Source organism: Apodemus sylvaticus, chromosome 14 (assembly GCF_947179515.1).
Source record: "Apodemus sylvaticus chromosome 14, mApoSyl1.1, whole genome shotgun sequence".
Classification (NCBI taxonomy): Eukaryota; Metazoa; Chordata; class Mammalia; order Rodentia; family Muridae; genus Apodemus; species Apodemus sylvaticus.
This window is the reverse complement of record NC_067485.1, coordinates 14,371,525-14,394,159: the sequence shown is the minus strand read 5'-3', so window position 1 is coordinate 14,394,159 and position 22,635 is coordinate 14,371,525. Positions and strand designations below refer to the sequence as shown.

The window sequence follows — 22,635 nt, the reverse complement described above, 5'->3', positions numbered from 1 at the left end:
AATGCAAGGCTCAGCCCAGACCCTTCCCAGTGCTCCCTCATCCAGCAGGAGCCTGCCTGGACCAGCCCTCCTTCCCACCTGCCAAAGTACGAAACAAACGTTCATTTATTGGGTACACCACGCATGGGACCTACGAAAGGACTGACACCATGACCCGGGCAGCTTGCCCGTGGCCCATGTGGCACAGGAATTCTGAAATGTAAGGACCTTGCCGCGTGTGGCAGAATGAAGGCAGACTCAACGGCAGTGTGATGGCATCCCAGAGATAGTCCACACGGTTAAATTACTAAGTCATTATTTACGATCAAAACACTTCCACAGAAACAGCACACAGAAAACCATATAAATTACATTTACGGTCTGCACAAGATTCTTAAAAAAAAAAAAAAGTTAACAATACTGTTTTCTGTACAATGTTGCTTCCTTTTGAACATTCGAAACCCAGGAAACATTTTCCCTTGAATTCCAGAAATGTGGGCAAAAAATACATACGCAGTATAATTAAAACCCTTCACAAACATATGAAATCGCGCTGGTTTTGGTAAAGGCACTTCTTCAATACAAGGCACTCCCGACCGTTCAGAGGCTCCTCTGTCCTTTGCACTCCAGCAGAGGGCAGCAGCATCCTGCTTCTGCTGGCCTTCAGCTGTTAACAAGAACGCGCCCAGCAGTGGACCACAGAGAGAGAGAGCTCTCTCCATCCTCAGCCAGCAGGAGGCTCACAGAGCCTCTAAGCTCCAAGGCGCCTCTCTGCTGCCCTCCGCAGCCATGTTTCTCTCCAGGCTCTGAATCCTCAGCCCATAAAACAGGGAATGAAGATGTAGCCCTTTCTTTGCACGACATCCGTAGCTCACTACCCATCGACCATCAGGATAAAGCAGACAGAGGTGGGGTCTCCTTGTCCTGTTTCTGAGGTGGTCATGCTGCAGGGACCCTACCCAGGGTCCCTTTCTGAAATGGCCTCCAGCCAAGCCAGGGCTGCAGCGGCAGTTTTATGGGCACAGGGTGCAGGTGATAGGATAAGCTCTCTCACAGTCTCGGGTGGGCAGGCTCGAACCAGCCTGCCAGTCCCTGGGCTCTGGCGATGGGCCCCTCTTTGGGACTTCTCAGTCATTTTGAGGTCCCCATCTGGTCACATCTGGGCCTGCGCTCCAGGCCCCGAATACTCCTCAGGCTTCCAGCTGGACGTGGGCCTCGGTCACCTGGATCGTGTCATTGTCTCCTAGGAGCTCAGTCTCTGGGACAGAACCCTCTTCCTCCTCCTCTGCTTCCTGCACAGGGCTCTGGACCACATCTTCTGGAATGTTCTGTGCATCCTCGGTGCCCTCCGAGAGTAAGGCTGCCCTGTCCGCCACAGATGTGTTAGAGGGTGCCGTGGTGACGTAGCCAGTGCTGGTGGAGCCGCTGCCACTGTGGTGTGAGCTCGGCTTGGGGACCATCTGAGGGGGTACCTGCTGTGGGGCCATCTGCATGGGGATCTGGACTGGGTAGAAGTTGGGCAGGTAGGCCCCATAGGCTGGTACTGGCTGGTAGCCATTAACTGGGATGTACAGCTGTGCCGGGGGCACCAGGGGTCTGATCTGACCCTTCATGGGGATGAACTGAGGCTGTGGGAAGGGCTGGGCCTTCTGCTTGGGCGCCATGTAGCGAGGATTACTCACATTGCTCACCGGGCTGGTGCTCAAGGAGCTGGTCTGTGTGGTGTTGCTGGCTCCCGAGGTCTGTGCCGAGCTATTATAGTTGGATAGGTTACCCCAGGACCGGAGGCGGCTGTGGATGTCCTTAAAGCGGGGCCTCCGGCTAGGGAACTCATTCCAGCATTCAATCATCAGGGCATAGACCCAGGCGGGGCAGTCATCCGGGCAGGGCAGTACCTGCCGGCTACGGATCATCTCCACCACGTCCTGGTTGGAGTACCCACAGTAGGGCTGCAGGCCATAGCTGAAGACCTCCCAGAGGACCACACCGTAAGACCAGATGTCAGAGTCGATGGAGAACTTCCCATACATGACGGCCTCGGGGGACATCCAGCGGATGGGCAGCAGCGAATTGCCCATGAGTTTGTAGTAATCCGCGGAGTATACCTCCCGGAAGAGGCCCAAGTCTGAGATTCTCACGTTCAGCTTGTCGTATACCAGCACATTGCGCGTGGCCAGGTCCTTATGAACCACATGGTGGCTGGACAGAAACTCCATCCCCGCGGCGATCTGCGCCACCACGTGGACGAAGTCAGGGGGCTCCAGGGCCGACTTCACCGTGCGGTCGTCGTCGGTGCTGCCCACGTCGGAGTGCGGTGAGCGCATGACCAGGAACTCGTGGAGGTCGCCGTGGGAGCAGTAACTGAAGATCATGCTCAAGGGTTGGTCTTTGGTCACCACGCCTAGCAGGCAGACAATGTTGGGGTGCTGCAGCCGTGCCCGTAGCATGGCCTCCTGCCGGAACTCCTCCCGCAGGGGCCCCTCAGCCTTGTCTTTCAGTGTCTTGATGGCCACCGCCTGGGTTGGTTCTCCCGGGGCGGGCCCGAACAGGTGGCCTTTGTAGACCTTGCCAAAGCGGTCCTCCCCGAGCTCCTCCATGAACCTCACTGTGGACAAGCTGATCTCTTTGAGTTTGGCCTGCCAAGAGGAAACATTCAAATTCAACAGTCAGTGCAGTACCAAACCAAAGCGGCTGGCATCGTCATTGCCGCCAAGGCCTCGCTGGTCCTGTCTGCCCTGGGCTTGGCTGTCTGGCAACCCTTTGAACACGCTGTTATAGCTCCGATGCCTTGGGGCTATTCCCATCTGAAACCCTCCAGAATTATCCCACCTCCGTGCCCCCACCGAGGTCTTATACACACGCATGTTTACATCTAATCACACTCATAGCTGAGCCCGGAGTCAGATTTCTAGAATCACCCAGGGACGCTACAGAGCTGTCCATCACATCTCCCAGCATGCTCCACACCACAGCAGGATGCTCTGTTTTCCCCCATGGGCCCACGGGGCCCTGCCCCCAATGCTCTGCCTGTTAGAATCTGGTCATTTCAGATCCTAGCACTCTGTACTACAGAGCCCGCCTCCCAGCCAGTCTAAGGCTTTCCTCTGCACCAGATGATCAGTTGGATATTCTTTGGATAGAAGTGACACCCAGTGACATGGGCCCTGCCGGCTCCCTCTGGGCAGACAGTCTACAGCCTCTAAGGCTTGTGCGCCTGCACCCCTCAGAAGCCAATCCCAACCTACAGCTAGCAGCGGGAATTCATGGCTGAAGAGGAAAGAGGCAGCCCTGTCCGGGACACCCCAGAGCCTTCAAAGTCACCCGAGACAGAACACGGGACTCAAAGTCGGTCATGAGCTGGGTGCATGCCTGAGGCCTGGTGAGGCCATCCTCTGCTTCCCACTTGCTTTCCTGACATCCTAATTAAAGGGATGGCAACCTTCCCTTCAAAACAAAACCAGAAAAAGGTCCCGGACTCCCTCAAAAATGCACAGTAATGTTCCACTGGCGGAACTGTCTGAATTCTCCTTTTCTTTGTCACCCTGAGAGCAAAACCAGGGCAGTTTGGGGGTTTGGGGGTGGGTTAGGAAGGTTCTGGGGCAGATGGAGGGGAGGGCCAGTCTCAGGTGGACGTACATATTCCCATCTATTTGCAGAAGCAGCTGTGGAGGTTACATTCCGTTTTCAATGCTAAGCTACCCACCTCTACCCCTCCTACCCCTAGGCAAATCCGGCTGACTGTTTCCTGGTCTGCTCTCTTTGGTTTTTTAACCCAGAACTCCTTAGCCCAATGTGTGGAGGAAATCCAGAGTCCGGTGTCATAGGTACCATCCCTGAGCTCAGGCGAAGGCTCACAAGAGGGCCTATGTATGCTTGCCTGCCGATGCCCCATGCGTCTGCTGGGCCCTGTCAGAGCTGCCTCCTAGAACCCTCCAGGAGGACTTGTTTGTGCTGGCTGACACTCCATCCCTGCACACACACCCCAACTCCATCCCCCCAGAGAGCTGCCTCGTTAGCACAGGGGCTGGAGGACCTGTTTGTGCTGGCTGACACTCCATCCCTGCACACACACCCCAACTCCATCCCCCCAGAGAGCTGCCTCGTTAGCACAGGGCTGGAGGACCTGTTTGTGCTGGTTGATGAGCGGCATCTCCATGTCCTGGCTGGGCGAGGCCATCAGCTGCCGGCGCTGCGGGGCAGAGGCTGAAGCCTTCTGTTTGTTGCGGCACATGCAGACCAGGAAGAAAAGGCACGCGATGACCAGGGGGATGGCGATGCTGGGGACCAGGATGTACAGGATCCCCATCTTGCTGCCGTCTCGGGGACCTGGGTACCACAGAGGGGATCTGTGAGCTTTCAGAAGATACCCTCTTTTCAACTCCAAGCTCTCCACCCCACCCCTCCCACCACCAGCTAAAGAATTCAAGCATGGCTGGCTGTTCCCGTGGGTCACTCTCTTTCATTTCTGACTCAGGGCTCTTTGATAACCTTTCCCCTACTTAACATTTTAATAACATTTTAACAGTTTTGTATAATGATGACATCTTTCAGGATGACAATTGTTGGTGCATTGGATGTAAATGAAGTACAGATGGGCAAAGGGTTTTTGACTGACGATCCGGACAATAAACAAGGACCTTCCAATTTCCCCTCATCCTTCTCCAGGCAAAGCTGAGCTCTGTCTTCATATAAGGAGCTTACAGGAAGGTGCAGAAGGTGCACACAAGGAGACAGACTGAAGGGTGATAGCAAGAAGGGTGTGGTGGGGGACTGACAAACCCTGGGCAGGGCACAGCAGAGGGCTGGCCTTCCTTGGGTGGCTTCCTGCTCCTTGCGCCATTGTAACTGAAGCCATTGACCTTCCACGACAGCTGGTGGGATCTGAGGAGTTAAGGCTGATCTCCCCATAAGAGTGGGAGGTGGGGGCTGCAGAGATGGCTCAGCGGTTAAGAGCACCGGCTGCTCTTGCAAAGGTCCTGAGTTCAAATCCTAGCAACCACAAGGTGGCTCACAACCATCTGTAATGAGATCTGACATACCTTTTCTGGTATGTCTGAAGACAGCTACAGTGTACTTAGATATAATAATAAATAAATCTTAAAAATAAAAAGAGTGTGAGGTGGGCTCTCTGGAGGGAGCCATGGGCTTCTCCTTCCCTTTGAGTCCCATGAATAAGCACATCAAACTCAGATACTCTTTAACCAGCAAGCAATGAGCACCCTTGTAGAAACAAGGCAAACGAGTCCTTTCTAGTGACTGTGTATCTTCAAGAGATGACTCTGGTGCCACCTTGGGGAGGTGGGACAAAAAAAAAAATATCATGTCTTAAACTCAGTCTCGTCGCCTGGTCTTCAGAAATAACATACAATACAACAGAGAGTACTTCCTGTCCCTACACAGCAACTTCCCCAGAAAGGATCCAAGACTAAGTAAATGTTCCAGAAGTCATGGAAGGCGGGGAGAGAGAAACCAGACTCTGGCTGTGTTTTTATGTTTGCACTGCCAACCAGACACCTAGGTTGCAAGCCTCCAGGAACCCTGCGAGGGACTGTCTGTATGGCTGTGACCCCCTTGGGGGGGGGATGAATGACCCTTTTATGGGGTCACTCAAGACCACCAGAAAACACAGATATTTATATTTCAATTCATAACGCTGGCAAAATTACAGTTATAAAGTAGTAACAAAACTAATCTTATAGGTGGGGACTCACCACAGCATGGGAAACTGTATTAAAGGTTTGCAGCATTAGGAGGGTTGAGAACCACTGCTCCAGATTAAGGGGCTGTCTTGATTAGGATAACTGATGTGGGAATACGGTCTCCCGGCCCGGGAATCCCGGCATGTGAGGTAATGTAACAGAGAAGGCAAGGCCAGCCTTGGCCTGCGTTTGCGGACCCCTCTTTGCCCCTGATGGACGACACGTGATGGACGACACGTGATGGACGACACGTGATGGACGACACGTGATGGCTCCTTCAAGCTCCTGCTGCCCTGATCGACGAACACGGAGCTAGAAGTCAGAGAATCCCGCTCCTCTGTCAGCTGTGTTTGCTAACTGTATGTTACCACAGCAATGCAAAAGAAAACTAAAGCAGTGGGGAGCAAAGGCAGAAGCGTGAGCCCTGCCCACACAGTAGCACGCTCATTTGTTTTATCATTGTCATTTAGAAGTTGCCAACACAACACACACTTACTGGGGAAAAAATGATCGTATCAGGGAAAGGGGAGGCCATTACTTATAGTGACGCATGTCACCAAAGGCTGTCACACTGCTGATAGACTGGTACCCACAGTCCCATGAGTGTTTTCAGCTATACAGAGTAACATTTTAATGTTTAAGTTTTTAATTCTGGTTGTTTGTTTGATGTATGAGCGTTCTTTCCCCATGTACAGCTGAATGCCAGGAGAGGGTCCCATTACAGATGGTCGTGAGCCACCATGTGGTTCCTGGGAATTGAACTCAGGGCTCTGGAAGAGCAGCCACTGTATCTCCAGCCCAAAGAGTAAGTGTTCCAGCATACAGAAACCGCACGTTTCTTGGGCGAGCTATGAAATTAGTTTAGACAGAATCATGTCATCTTTATCCCCCTGCTTGCTGCTGGCTTTGGAGCAGAGTAGGATATTTTGGTCTCTTCTTGTCAGAACAGACAGATCTGTGGGCTCCTCTGTATCTAGTCCCCGCATGCTGTCCTGGCCTCCAGAGCCTCCTATGATACATCAGAGGTGCTTTGGTATCTGGCTATCACCAGCAATCCCTCGGGTGGTCCTTGAGTGTAAACCTTTCTGTAACATGATTCCAGTTTTCTTTAGAGAGTTGCTCAGCAAAACACTCCCTACCCTGACATCCCCATGGGTCTGGGGAAGTCATTGTCAAAAGCCTGAAGTGCATCTTTCTAAAACTCCATCCAGTTTGGATGCCTGACACCCAGCACGCTCACATCCTACTCTTTAGCATTTTCCCAGTATGCCTTGCAGACTCACTTCTCAGCTTTACAAAGCCAAAGCATCCCCCTCAGAAGTAGATTTCATTTGACTGTGATGTCACACATTTTCATTCACAAGGTACGTTCCTAGAGTGAACACATGCTTATTCAGAGGTAAGATGCCCTGTGACCCCAGCTCCCCCAAGGCCAGTGATGGATAAATGTGGCTGTGGATAAGTGCTCCTCAGAGCTGCAGGACGCTCAGACACAGCTGACTCCTGATGTTTTAAACCAGCCACTGCACATCCTTCACCCACTCACGATATACCAGAGACACCATCGGGGAACGTAGAGACCTGAGATCTACTGTCTCCCAGGAACGGGACAAGGGGTAAGAAGAATTCTTTCCACCAAGCTTAGAAACACTGCGCAGTGATGTTGTTGTGAGAACCTGGGTGCTAAACTGAATGTCCAGGACCACACATGCAGGAATCTGGTGGAAGGAAGGTTCTAGAATGCACACAGCAGTCACCGCTGGAAGGTGAGATTAGAGCTACTCAGCACAGCAGCCAGACTTTGCATATCCTAAAACATCCTATGATGATCCGCTATTACAATATTATTTAAAACAAATGATTGTGTGGTAAGATGGGGCACAAGAGCTAACCACTGTCCCCTGGCAAGGCACAAACCCCATTACTGGCAAACTCAACAGTCAACATTTAAAATATATATATATATATAGAGAGAGAATACATACTACACGGGGGTATGTCACACAGTTCCACGCGTACGTTTTTATTCTGCGTAAAGCACCACGGGCCTTCCATCTGGCCCCCGGGGTTCCGGCAGTAGGCGTGGCCTCCTCCCAGCTCCGGGAACTCTGTGCTGGACAGGCGATGGCTGTGGGGGTGCTGCAGAGCCCAAGGCTGACACTGGTGGCCTGACTTGGTGGTACTGGCCATCCCCCTGTAATCCGCGCCGGAGCCGTTGTAGCACTGGTGGTCTGAGAGAAACAGAGAATTAGGGGCCTGAGTATCCGAGGTCACTGGCAAGCCCATAGGCAGGGCCCTCCTGCCCTTAGGGTTTTCAGAAAGGAACAACAGAGCTACCCTGCTTCCTGGCAGGAAACCCAAAAGACTTAAAGGTTTTATAGGTGACCTGAGGAGATGCATGTTAGGGGCTTGCTGAGCACTTGAAAGTTGTCCAGTGCAAGGAATCCCTGGCGCTCAGGAGCCTGGAGACCACTAAACAAGGTGAGAGGCTGGCGCTGCCACTCCAATGGTCCCAATATGGATTGGAGTGTGAACCTGGATCCCTTGCTAATCCCAGGTTCAGGCAGATGGACCCAGACAAGGGAAGGGTGAGAGCCTGGCGCAGGTTAACCACCCAACCGCTAGAGGGCATCCCTGAGACCGCGCAGTAGGCTCTGGCAAGCGACCTGGCCCTGCTTAGTAGGACACAGAGACCTTAAGGAGCGTAGAGGTGTGTTGGCTCAGCTCTGCACCCTCAGGACACTCACAGCGACCCAGCCGCTCAGCGGGGATCCCGATGCGCATGCAGTTCGCTGCATCCGGGCTCTCGGGCATGGGCAGCGCTTCGCACTTGGGCAGTTGGAGCCGCATGAGGATGAGCGGGTTGGAGCGGGCGATGGTGTACTCCTGGCGGCACAGGTCGTTCTCCAACACCTCACATTCATCCCGACACAGCTCCCGCGGCTTGGGCGTCCGGGAGCGCGCGTCGCACAGCGGGAAGACGAAGTGGCAGAAGGATGGGATGGCAAACTGTGAGCACTGGTCTGACAGGTGCGTGGAGGTGCCGATCATGGTGAAGGCAGCTGCGGAAAAGAAACTAGTGAGTCGTAGACAGCTGAAGCCCCGCCCCTGCCCAAGATACCCCGCCTTCCGTCTCTACTCTGTCCTGCTCTTACCAGAGAACAAACCCTGAAGCCCCAGCCCTTGGTTCTTGACCCTCTCCACCCCCTCGACTTCACCCCTACCAAAGATAGCTCTCTCTGTGTCCTCTCCTCTGCGACGCTTCTGTCTGACCTCCTGACAACCTATGACCAAACATCCCTTTCTCTGAGCCCCAACCCCTGACTTGGGTGCCTATCTGACACTGTCCCACACCCCCATTATCCTATTCCAGACACACAACTCCTGAGAAACTCTGACCCACACCCTACACACCAACAGTCACAACTCTAAGCACCCCTGCACCTCTAAGCTTTGCCCAAACCACAACCTCAGCACCATCAATGGCTCGCTCTACAACCCTGATCCCCCACCCCTCACTCCTGTGGCCACTCTGAGCCCTGGATACCCTATCTCTCCACTTCATTCCAGGCCTGGAGACCTTGCCTCACCCTAACACTCGGCTCCAGAGCTTATCTCCTGAGGAGCTAGTCTGTGGTTCCTACAGCATGGGGTTGTACACAGTCTGACCTTGGAGGGCTTGGGAACATAGCAAGGACGAGGAGGGACTTAACTGGAGGAGGGGCACTCTTCTAGGTACACCAGGTTCACCCTGAGAGGCCCAGGCAGACAGCTTAGTCAGCAAAAATGGTGTGTGTGTATGACTGGGAAAGTCAGAGTGGGGACTAGGTATCCAGCAAGAAGTGAACAGGTTCCTCACCCTACACACCCTGCAGATACTGTGAACACTGCAAAAACCAGGCTTGAGACCCTGAGACCCTGGGGTGTGCAGTACCAGATATAGCCGGCAGGTGGCGCTGCCAGCCAGCCATTTATTCCCAGGATGCAACAAGCCCAGACCCCAACTGCAACTGTCTGGGTTCCAGGCAACTCTCCTTTTCTGTATAAAAGTGACAGTTGGTCATTCAATCCTTTGTGAGCCCATTTCTTTACTTAGAAAGTGATTAGTTGAGACTACATCGAGAGGTGAACTTTCACACAGTACCTAAAATATGGGTAGGATGTGAGTGGCCCCAGAGACTGGCTAGCCCCAGGGCTGGAAGTCACAGGCTGCACCAGAGTCAAGAACAATGTGTCCAGGATTTGGCTTAACTCGGGAATGAAGTCCCCAGTACAGAGTTGGCAATGAAGGGGTCTACTGCCTGAGAAGTCAGCCTTGGTGCTAGGCTAGCACGCGTTAGTAGGGTTAGTCATTGTGAGGAACCAGCTCACAAGTTACAGCTGTATTTACAGGACTCCAAATATGTCATTTGAGGGCTGTTTACCCAAAATCAGCTCTAGGCAGGGAAGGTGTTTCCACAGCTCCTGCCCTTCATCTTTGCCTATACCCGGAGTGTCATCCATTGGCCAATCTCCACCCAGGACACTGCCACGCTAATGTGGTGTGCTGGAGAGCTTTAATGTCAACTTGACACAAGCTAAAGTCATCTGACAGAAGGGCCTGACCAGGGTGTGTGTGTGTGTGTGTGTGTGTGTGTGTGTGTGTGTGTGTGTGTGTGTGTTCACTCCAAACACCTGCCTTGCTAACTGCAGTTTACATGTGGTTCGTCCCAGGGTTCTCATGTCTGTTGGCTTCCCAGTCTGGTGGTGCTGAGAGATGCGGGGAACTTTGGGACAGGCCATGGTGGTTGGTTGCTAAGTGCCATCCCTAGAATAGATCGAAGTAGTTTTCACAGGACAGGCTCTGTTCTCATATGGTTCATGAGAAAGAACAGGTCTGCCCCGCCCCTTAAGCACTCCCTTGCAGCTTCCTGTCTTGCCCAGTGATGGCCCCTTATCAGATGGCCTCCCATCATGATGACTCCCACTGTGGTGGTGAAGCCAAAGAGGCCTCAATGGGCTGGTAGCTGTGAGCAAAGAAACATTTCTTTATGTGGTGTTTAATGCTGACTATCTCATTATAGTCCAGAATAAGGACTAACACACTAACTTAAAACACTGGAGGTATTTTAGGGCAAAACACACGGGCAAGAGCAACGGTTTCTGAGAAAGATCTCTTATTTCCTCCTACAAGGAATGTCAGAGAGCCTGACAGGCTATGCCACTAAGTGATAAAACACCAGGGTGGTGGCCAGCCATCTGCACAGAAGGCACCTGCATAGGCACCTGCTACACCCCAGGGGGCTGTGTGCTCCTACCTGTGATTCGGTTTTCAATCTCCCCCTGCATCTGGAGGGAGTCCACATATATAGTCCGGTTCCCAATGAAGCGTGCGCAAGCGATCCCTCGGTAAGGCTGGCAGAAGCCATCTTCCTGATCGTCATCCCTGGGAAGACATAGAAGCCTGTGAGTGATTGCAGAGGACGTGTAGTCCGTGACACGTTCTTAACCCAGAACTTTACAAATCACCAATGTTTTTACTTTATTCTGCTTTGTTTGTTTAGTTCTGGGACAGGGTCATTCTATTTAGGCTGATTCTGAACTCATTCTGTGGTCTAGTCTGGCTGTGAACTCTGAGGGGCTGTCCTGACTCAGCCTCCCAAGTGCTGGGATTACATCACCATACTTGGCAGGTCAGCATTTCTTTTTCACTTTGTCCAAAAATTCCATCACATAGTGGCTTTCTTCTTATTGTCCAACTTTGGAAGCAACCAGATGCATAGGCAAACAGAGAGGCAATTCTACACAACAGGACACAAGCCAGGGAAAGGATCTGGTGCCTGCTGGCAGGACCATGAGCCCGTCTGAAAAGCTCTGTGCTCTGCGTGCGGCTCCAACTTTGCAATGCTCCAGAAAAGTCTAAGTCAAGAGGCAGTAATCAGATCCCAGACTGCTGGGTGCTGCGGAGGAAGAGGATAGATCTGGAAACCTCTAGAAATGATGACATCATGCTGGATGTGCCAGCATAAGAAAGGGAAACTCCAAATGAGCCCTAATGCACATCTCCCAATTCAGCTCGTGATGGGCTGTCGACACGGGCTCCATCAGTGGCCATATGCTTAGAGGACAGCAAGACGGAACGCTAACTTCTGGTCAGGCTGATTGCAAGCCTAGCACAGATGTTTAACAACTTACTCGTCACTTTTTAATTTTAATCACTTTTTTTAAAAAAAAACCTGGACCCCTTACCAAAGTGCCAAGCATGGACAGACTTCTTTTTTCCTTTGAGACAGGATCTCACTGTGTAGCTCTGGCTGGAACTTGCTTTGTACAAGGCTAGCTTCAAATTCACAGGGATAGGCCTGCTTCTGCCTCCCGGTTAGGGTCAAAGGTATGCACCACCACTCTAGCCCCGGGAAGTCTTCTTACAGATGAGGTGATGTGGACACAAGGCGCTCATCCATAGGTCCCCGGCACCAGGATGTTGCACATCTAACACATTTCTCACTCTTGAGCTACATCAGAGACTGGCATTCCCCTCACCAGTGCCCTTATTTGTACACAAAGATTTTTAATAATTTTAAATTATTAATTAATTTTAATAATCCATGAGGTGTGCTCCAGCATTGAAATGCTGAGGGCAATCTTTGAGAAGAACAAAGGCAGCACATGTGGGTACCCTCCGCCTTCTCCATGGCAACAGAGGGCACTCCAAAGGTCTGTCCCTGAAAGACTGGCACCATCACAGTGGACTAAACGCAGGACACTCTGAGGTGTGGCCTGGAGTCTACTCTGTGGATAACATAGATGATGCTGGCATAGATAAGGGGCTGGACAGGGTTCAGGACAGTAGTCGGTTCTCCTTTCTCCACAGCCTGATCTTTCTAGAACTCACTGCTGTAATAAAATATCTGATAACAGCAGCTTACGGAGGGAAGGGTTTATTCTGGCTAATGGTTAGTGGGTCCAGTCTATTAAGCAGTGAAGAAGTGATAGCCCAGGAGCAGGAGGCAACTGGATACACTGTATCTACAGTCAAGCCAGATGAATGTAGATACATTGTATCTATAGTCAGACAAGAGTGATGGGTGTAGATACGTTGTATCTACAGCCAGCCAAGAATGGTGAATATAGATACATTGTATCTACAGACAGACAAGTGTGATGAATGTAGACACACTGTATCTACAGCCAGCCAAGAATGGTGAATATAGATACATTGTATCTACAGACAGACAAGTGTGATGAATGTAGACACATTGTATCTACAGTCAGACAAGAGGAATGCTGGGCTTGCCTCCATCTTCCAAGGGATAGAGGCTGTTGCCCACATTCAAGGCAGATCATCCAGCCTCAGGTAAACGGCTTTAGAAATCCCCTCCTGGATATACCTGTACTTATTTATGGTGATTCTAATCCCTTCAATGTCCCATTCCTTGACAATGAAAACTAGGCATCTATCTCAATAGCCTGAGAATCCTTGAAGGAGACAACACTAGTGGGATGTAGCAGAGTTCTCGGGGCTTCTGTGTAAGAGGGCACAACAGTGGAGCAGAGGGTAAGTCAGGTGAATGTAAGAAAGGAACATGTTCTCACTGCCCACAAGATCCTCAGAGGTGTGTGAAGATGGACTGAATGCCCTGCTCTACCTGGTGCAGCCAGGTACAGACTAGAGCCTGACCACACTGGAAACTGGAAAGGGAAACAGTTACTGGGAGAAACTACAGCCAGGGAAGGAGACAGATAGGTTGGATCTATGGGGTAAAGAGATGTAACCAGTAGGAATCAGAGGCCCCAGAGAAACTGAGGCAGGGTTCTACAAATAGGTAGCAAGCCCCACAACCTCTCCTGTTGAGAAAGGCCTCCAGAGGTGGAATCCTAAGAAGACAAAAGATACAGAAGGTCAAGGAACAACCCAGAGACAGGGTTTTTCTATATAGCCCTGGCTGTCCTGGAACTTACTCTGTAGACCAGGCTGGCCTCGAACTCAGAAATCCGCCTGCCTCTTCCTCCCAAGTGCTGGGATTAAAGGTGTTCTACCACCACCGGCGGAACGACCCAGATTTGAGACCAACTGCACCCGTATAGTTAGTGTGTGTGAAGGGGGAGGGGATCTGTTAAGTGGACCATTAAAGGAATTGGATATGATTTAATACTCAGACATTAGAGCTATTGTCATGTAACATCCCTCATTTTAGGCAGCACAGACTTAAATATTAAGACACATTTTTTTACTCATTACAGGATTTAAGGAGAATTACCTTCCTCTCTGTGTATATGTGTGTAATCGTATGTGTGAATGTGGGCATATCTTCATCCTCCATCTTGTTTGGGATGGGGAGAGGGGAGTGTGGTCTCTACTGTTTACTGTATACTCCAGACTAGCTGACCTATCCCCAACTTCCATCCCCGTAAGAGCAACAGATTACAGAAACCGACACCACCATGTCTGGTTTTCCCATGGAGGCTGGGGATTTGAACTCAGGCTCTCATGCTCGCCCGGCAAGCACTCTTACCCATACAGTCTCCCCCTCCCCAGTCCCAAGAGTTACACTTCCTATTGTAACAAGGTGGCTTTGAGTTAAAAATTAAGATCAGCATCTCTCCTTCAAGCCCACTTGTGGTTGAGTCGAACCTCTGAGGGACTGGTGGTCTAAGCTTTAATGCCAAATGCTACATTTTTTTTTTTTCTGAGAATGTTGCTTGCAGTAAAGCAGCCTGGTTTCTGCTCAAGTCATCTTTAGTCACTGGCTTGGCAGTGGCAATTTAAATTGTTTTTATCCTGTTATTTTCCTGTAATTAGGATAAAACCTGAGCTGGAGTTAAGAACAGTCTCCTTAATAGCAGTGGGAGAGCTGTAGGAGCCGCCAGTGGCATTCTGCTTGGGCACTCGGGGGTGCACCTGACCTTGAGCCAAACACAGAGAAACGGGCACCCATTATGCAAGAGGTCCTGGTCTGCAGACTGGCAGGTAAGGTGGACTTGGTAATGGAGATTCTGGGGCCACATGCAGCTGGATAACAGGGCAGGGGTTGTGGACATGCTTGGTGGCCAAGAAAATCAGAAAATAAGAGGGTTTAAAACATGGCGCCAAGGACGGTAACTTTCAGAATACCAAGAATTAGCTTAATTTTTAACTGCTCAAGAGCACAGGGAGCTTTCTTGAAGCAGAGTGGCACATACTCACGTACTCAAAGGTTGGCAGAAGACAACATGGAGAAGAGGCTCTAATGCAGAGGCTCTGGGCATCGCCACATCCTGTCTAACTGCTTCTAGTATGGAATATGTAGCCCGATTATAGGGAACACAAGCCGCCACTAAGTTAAAACAGCAAACACAGACCCAGTTGTACATAGGAAGTGTCAGGCATGTGTGATCCCCTGGGCATCACCCCAACCCGAGTGTGAGCCTAGAAGGAAGGGCGGTGCCACATTTCTTTTCTATACACACCCTCCTCGCCATCAACTGAAGGCAGGTGGAAGGATGGTAGTAAATCCCTTAAGTACCCAGGACAACCACCTGCCTCTCATCTCACAGCAACTGGCACCAACATGCACTCTGAAGGCAGAAAGCAGGGAGAGAGCATGAGACAGTCAGGTTTCTGTGTGAGGACCAATCACAGCCCCTCCTCGAAGTCACGTGACACAGGATGACCTCAGCCTCCTTTGTCAGTCACAGACTAACTTGCCATATACCTACAGGACAGATCAATAGGCAGTCAGGGAGGCTAGGTCCCTGCCAAGGAAACAGAACCATGAAGGAGCCACTGAGTGGGACTGGCCACTCCTAGAACACACAGAGAACTAAGGGAGTATTTACTGTATTAAGCTCACCATTTTGCCTTAGTTCCAGAGAAGTCACTATGCAGGTTGGTCTGAGACAGTCAAAATCAATAGGAAAACCCAAAGCCATAGCTACAGAAAGGCCTTGCCTTTGACCTCAGTCCCCAGGGATGTTATCAGAGACTGGAGCCAAACAGCCCAAGGGGATGAGGAGTGGTGTGGAGAGATTTCAGTCAGGCTCGAGATAAGAGGGCCCAAGCAATCGGTTTATGATTCTGTGAGATAAGAACAAGGCACTGTATAATTAACAAGTGTGAACAGAGAGATCTTAACCTGCTCTCATCTTAAAAAAAATGATAATTATGTGAGATGATGCATATGCTAATTGGTTTGATTAGGTCATTCAACAACATATAAACATATCAAGACGTCGTTATGTTGTATTCTATAAACAGATGCAGTTTTTAGTGCCCAGGCCTGACCTCAGGGTGTTTTGCATGCTAACACTTCTACTGTCGAGCTATGCTTTCAGACAATACACACAAATTTTAGTGTTTGTTCTATTTATTCATTATTTTGTATTGTATCCTGAAATGAACCTAAGGACTAGAGAATGCTAGGCCAGAGTGCTGTCTCTTTTTTTTCCCACCACAGTATCTCACGAAGTTGCCCAGGCTAGCCCTAAACTCATTCTGTAACCCAGGCTAGCCTTGAACTTCCAATCCTCCTGCCTTAGCTTCCCACATAGCAGGGCCTACAAACCTCCACTCAGAGGCCCAGCTGTACAGGTTTTCATTTGGCAATTTAAAAATGGATTGACTACCTGGAGAGTCATCTGCCAGCACAGTCAGATTAATTCAGCACCAAGTTCAAAGAGGAACTCCACTAACATTCTAATTCTGTGACATCATCCCACAACAGGAAAACTCTAGGGGAATGTTAACATGTTAAAGCTACTGTTGGCTTTATATCTGAGACTGGGACTATGGAGACACAGGCCTCTGTTATTAGCTGTAGACAGGGTATACACTGTGAACACCCTGGATCCACGCTGAAGTGTTTCGGAATAGGTGTGAGGCTATCTGCAACACTCTGGAAAGTAACCAAGAAATCGGATGGATGGATGGATGGATGGGTGGATGGATGGATGGATGGATGGATGGGCTGATGGATGGATGGACTGATGGATGGATGGATGGACTGATGGATAGATGGACGGATGGATTGATGAATGGACAGATGGACGGATGGACGGACAGACAGATGGATGGATGGAGGGATGGATGGGTGGGTGAATGGACAGATGGAGGGATGGATGGGTGGGTGGATGGACGGACAGATGGATGGATGGATGGATGGATGGATGGATGGATGGATGGATAGGTGGGATGCGGGAGGAAGGCACAATGAAGCCAGCAGAGAGAATGGCAAGGCTTGGCTGCAGCTGGGTGCACTCTAAAACACCCCCAACAACATTTCATGTTTGAACTACTTCATAATAAAATGCTGGGAGGGGAAGACTTTAGAACATAAAAAGCCTGGCTCTTGAGAGGACAGTTCAGCTGTGACCTCACTCCTCACCCGTTTACCTGTGAATTCATTATTAGTTCAATCTAAACAGCATCCATTCAAGGAAACTACAGATGATGTTTTTAAACGAGACACAACACAAAAAGCCCAAGAACTCTCCACAGAACAGGAAACTTTCTATTTCCATCTCAGTGCTGGCTCCGTGGCTCAGTGAGTAAAGGACCTTGTTCTAAGCCATGAGTTCTAATCCCCAGGACCCACATGAGAGAAGAAGAAAACTGACTCCCCCAAGTTGTCTTTTGACTTCAGCAGGAGTGCTCCCACATGTACACCAAATAAATGCAATAAAAATTAACTCCCATTTAACCAATAAACAAGATTCAAGACTTATTGAAAAATCATAAAGAAAAACCAGAAATGAAAATTGGATTGAGGATAGGGGCAGGCAAGAAAGAAGATATGGTTCCAGGAAACGTGCACCCAGGCAGCCAGAGGGTGACAGGGAATCGGGGTGTCCGTCAGCGTGGTGACATGAGCAAGCATGGGAGTCCATGTGTGGAAGGTAAGGACGGGCGGATGTGTTTGCTTCAGCTCAGCAAGGCTGAGAGCAGTAGCCCCTCCTTATCCACTGGGAATATGTCCTGTGACCCGAAAAAGTGAGGAAACTGGAGACGGCACCGGGTGTACTGGGGCTTTTTACCTTTACACATGCCTGCAGTGTTCAATCTATCAACTAGCCACAATTAGCAACAATAACATTCTACAGTGCCGGTTATGTGACTGGGCTCTTACTGTTTCTCTCTGGCACATCCCACCTGCTCTTGTGCTCCAGGGCCGACATTAACTACATATGGGTTACCTGAGCACATACTGTGATATTGTAGAGTCCATCCAATAACCAGATGGCCACTGAGTGACCAGTGGCAGGCAGTGTACATCATGTGGATCTGTCTGACAAAGGGATGATTTCAACCCCACCTAAGAGTCGGCTGGGTGGCATGAGAATTTCTCATGCTATTCAGAATGAGGCACATCTTCAAATTATAAACTGTTTGTAGATTTTTCCATTTAATATTTTCAGGTTGAGGTTGGCAAAGGGTAACCTTGCAAAGAGGAGCCGTGGCTAAGGAGGCTACTATGTACAAAGTGAATGGTTTCTTGTTGTTGTTGTTGTTGTTATATTGCTACCCTGAGGTCTTGGGGGAGATGTCAGAGTGTGCCACTGAGGCACTGTGGGTAATCACGGTGGAGATTCTTTGCATTTGAAGAAGTTACATGCTCTGGGTCCAAGTTCAGTAAGGAGAGAGAGAGAGGGGGGGGGGAGAGAGAGAGAGAGAGCCAGGTGCGGTTCAGCTGCAGTAACATGGACAAGCGCACTGGGTATAATATTTGTAGTAAAGCGAAATGATATTCCCTAAGTATAGCCCCATGCTTTAGCTGCCTCTTCAAGAAACCTAGTCTGGCCATCAAAATGACAGAGAAAGGATGAGACCCAGAGAGCACGCTGTACCATAACATCCCCAGCTAGGTCCACGAAGGTGCTGATCTCAGACACGGTTTAAAATGAAGAGGAACTCAGCCGGGTGAAACATTTTACATAAATAACAACATACCACTTTACCTAAGTATATGAAGAGATCAGCTTTACAGATCTATAAATCTACATATTTGATATTGCCTAGGTAAATATCTGTGTACACTATAATAGCCATTAGGTGATGGGTAAAGAAATTCGGATAGGAAATACTCATAATAGCATGTATATGTGCATTATGGTTGCAGTGCGGGGTGGGGGGATGGGGGGTGGGGGCCGGGGGGGGGGTGAATTCAGAACCTCATGAATGGTCCTAAGGGCTTCATCACTTTGCCATGTGTACTGGCTGGTTTTGTGTGTCAACTTGACACAGGCTGGAGTTATCACAGGGAAAGGAGCTTCAGGTGAGGAAATGCCTCCATGAGATCCAGCTGTAAGGCATTTTCTCAATTAGTGATCAGTGGGGAGAACCCATTGTGGGTGGGGCCATCCCTGGGCTGGTAGTTTTGGGTTCTATAAAAGAGCAGGCTGAGCAAGCCAGGGGAAGCAAGCCAGTAAGAAACATCCCTCCATGGCCTCTGCATCAGCTCCTGCTTCCTGACCTGCTTGAGTTCCAGTCCTGACTTCCTTTGGGGATGAACAGCAAGGTGGAAGTGTAAGTCGAATAAACCCTTTCCTCCCCAACTTGCTTCTTGGTCATGATGTTTGTGCAGGAATAGAAACCCTGACTAAGACACCATATCTCCTGGAACAAGAATGCGTAATATAACTGTATATAACAGTGTATAATAGCACTTGGTATGATATGGAAGTGTATAGATATGAGAAAAGAACAAAGAAATATTTCAAGTTCTCAATTGACTCGTGCCTCTCTAAAGCCACCCAGCCTCACCCCAACCCCACACCCACACTCATACCCCCACCCCTGAGGCCATTTCTCTACCTCAGTCACCCTGGGCACTAAAGGTTATTAATGAGTTGAAGTGCTGCCTCTCAGAAGAACATTCCATCCTGCTCCCCAGAGAGTCAGCTGCTGCTGTCCACTTCGCTGCCCCCTGCCCCGCCCTGACTCCCACTGGAAAGCTCGAGTTCATCGTTTAGTGAGTCCCGAGGCCAGGTGGAGATGGGAGCAGGGAAACAAGTTCGGTCTTGTGAAATCTGAAGGGGCCTTCAGGAAAGGATGGATGATTCAGGAAAGGATGATTCAGTCAGACAATGGAAGGAATGCTCTCTGGTCAGAGAAAGGGGTAGAAAGACGCGGGGCAGAGACGACCCCTTATGGCCAGCCTGCAGAGGAGTGATGTTTTGCAGGGAAACAAAAGCCCCAGTCCAAGGCTAGAATCCACCAACTCGCCTCTTTAATGTGAACGTGAGACCCTGCTGCAGAGGGAGTCCTGAGGCTCCCTGGTGGCCTCATCTACAAGGTACAGAGGACAGAGCCCAGTGACAGAGGCTGTGTAAGACCCTGGGTTCAATCTTTGACACCAGAAGAAAAATCTGAACTGCAGGTCAGCAGCGTTGGCTTGCAGAAGGAGAATGACTTCCCCATCCACAAATCCTCCTGTGAGAATCCGGTTAGCTCTCCCATTTCGTTGCCCTGCGCAATTATGGTGGCTGAAAGCAATTAACGTCTGCTTTTATGATACTGTAAGTTTCCCAACTCCAATTAAATGCCTGTGCAGCTGGGCTCCCTGCGGGCTTCCAGCAAACTCGGTATAGACGTGGCCATGTTAGGGCTCAAAACCTGCACCCCGACACAAGAGAAACCCTCAGGATGCCAGCCAAGTGATGGAGACGCATACTTACTGAAAATTGTGGTTTGGGCTGTGTGTCGGACCTAAAAAACACAAAACAAAAAGACAAGTTATTAATACGGCCAGTGGTGAACACGGGGAATCCATCAGCTTTTCTGCCGCCCACTGTCCCCAGGTGTCGGACTCTCCTCCCACTCATGAGACCATACCAGTGACACCAGACCACCCCAGAAAGAGAACTTTCTGTGGATGGGCATGCGCGGACACTTTTCCTGTCCCTGCTCATTCCTCGTCTAAACTGTAGCCACAGAACCTGGTTTGCTCATTAGAGCTGGCTCTAACGTGAGTCCAGATGACAGGCTTGAGGTGCACACTACCTGGGACCTTCCCCTACTGCCATCTAATCCTGCTGTCCCAGAAACTCAGTACTGTTCCTGCCCAGTCGACCAGCTTTGCATATGAAGAATCGATGTGCACTTGGGGGCAGAACCACAGAAAAGTCATGGTGAGCCCTGGCCAGTGGCGGGGAACCACAGACGGGTCCTAGGCTCAGGCCCCTGACGTCTGTGGGCATGGCTGTGCTCCCCAAGAGCCTGGCCTTCTGCAGTGCTGGGAACATCTCGCCTCACCTTGTACATCTGGGATGCTTTTCAGTGGCCTGGGTTTCCAGGCTGCTCCATGTGCATTTTCTTCTGTTTGCAGCACACAGGCTAACAAGCTAGCTCTGCTGTGCTCCTCGGGAGAGGCCCAGGGGCAATTTCTGGCTTTTTTTTTTTTTTTTTTTTTTTTTTTGCTGACCTGTGCATGCTCAGTTACAAATACTAAACATGCCCATCCCTCTGCACTGTGAATGCTGTCTGCTAGCCTTCGGCCTCTGCTGTCCACACTCACCGAGCCGCACATACAGAACTCCGGTGGCGGTGATGGTCTTCAGCCCGTTGGTGGCCACACACTGGTAGTAGCCCGTATCTGTGGTATCCAGGTCTTGGATCCGCAGCCGAGAGCCGTATTCTGTCTTCCGGATGATGACCCTCCGAGGCTCCTGCACAACCGGGGCGTCATTCTTCAGCCACCGCACATTGGGAGGTGGGTTTCCTGCCACCTTGCAGTGTAGGATTGCCGTCTGACCCTGGACAATGGTGATGTTGTTAACTGGCTCCAGAAAATTCAAAAAGTAGCCTGCAGGGGATGGGGGTCACAGAGAGCAAACATGGTGAGGTCAGGAGGAAAGGACTGAGCTCCTGCATGACCATCCTTAGCGAAGGTGTCTCTTTTTGTACATACAGCACAGTCTAGAACACTGAGTCCCTAATCCAAGCCATGGCTTCTGGAGGAGCACAGCCGGCTTTGAGAATCACTGGTCACATGACGATTAGCACTGGCAGTCTTGGACATGGTTTTGGCTTTTGTGTTTCAGTTGAGTCTAATTTTCTGACACACCCCCTCACTGTGTAGTCTGGGCTGGCCTGGAACTCATTACATAGCTCATAGCTCAGGCTGGCCTCTAACTCATAGCAATCCTCCTGCCTCAGACTCCCAGGTGGTGGGATACAGGTTTGAGCCACCTGGCAGGTGATTCTGTTTCAGAAGACCTGATTGAGCCTGATGCTGAGCCCGGCATCCTGGTGTCCTGGTCACAGCCTGGATGAAGGCTCTCTAATACACACCTTTGCTGTAGAGGGCACACTAAAGCCCTTCCCTACCATCTGAAGCTCTTTTGGGTTTTTGTTGTTGGTTTTTTTTTTTTTTTATTGTTTTGTTTTTAAAAAAGACAGGGCCTCATGTAGCCCAGGCTGGGCCTGAACTTGAACTCCACGTCCTCCTCTCTCAAATTCCAGAGTGCTGGATTACAACCATGCACCGCCATGCATGGCTACGGACCCTTTTAAGCATGAAGATCTCTAACAAAACCCACGATATTTACTAGGCTACAGTGTGCCTCCTTGGAGGGAGGGTGTTCACTGGCTGCTGCCTTTTCTCTGCCAACGGACCTGTGTCACACCCACCCTACCACCTTCCTCCTGCCCACAGCTACATCCCAGCACATCTGTTATGTCCAGAGGAGTCATATAGACGTTGACATGGAGAGCATCAGATGCTACTTTGAGGGCATTTTCTCCCTCGGAGTCAGTTCTGAATCACCATATCCAGTTCCTCAGAAACAGGGCTCCCAGCACAGAAAGGCCTGGGTGTGTGTGTGTCAGGGCTGAGTTCTGGATGGCAGGTGAAGCAGGGCAGCCCAGGTTCCTACCTTAGCCCTCGCGCCTCTGGAATCTTCCCTAGAGATGCACGCCACCTTTATTCCTATTGTGTCTTATCCACACATTAGTTAAAGGCTCTTGAGAAAACTACAGGCCAACAGTCTTCCACGAAATGCA

The 22,635-nt window shown here is 50.3% G+C and overlaps 1 protein-coding gene across 1 annotated transcript in view; it reads right to left on the bottom strand.

The window, feature by feature from the left end:
- Positions 1 to 223: 223 nt before the first annotated feature.
- Positions 224 to 22,635, bottom strand: part of Ror2 (receptor tyrosine kinase like orphan receptor 2) — a 188,004-nt gene continuing 165,592 nt past the window's right edge. The window contains exons 3-9 of the mRNA XM_052157249.1: positions 21,149 to 21,436; positions 20,310 to 20,340; positions 10,976 to 11,103; positions 8,426 to 8,740; positions 7,664 to 7,909; positions 4,103 to 4,305; positions 224 to 2,615 (exon numbers count right to left, since the gene is read on the bottom strand). Coding sequence (XP_052013209.1) covers positions 1,170 to 2,615; positions 4,103 to 4,305; positions 7,664 to 7,909; positions 8,426 to 8,740; positions 10,976 to 11,103; positions 20,310 to 20,340; positions 21,149 to 21,436 — 2,657 coding nt within the window. The 3' untranslated portion in view covers positions 224 to 1,169. The remainder of the gene's footprint in view (positions 2,616 to 4,102; positions 4,306 to 7,663; positions 7,910 to 8,425; positions 8,741 to 10,975; positions 11,104 to 20,309; positions 20,341 to 21,148; positions 21,437 to 22,635) is intronic.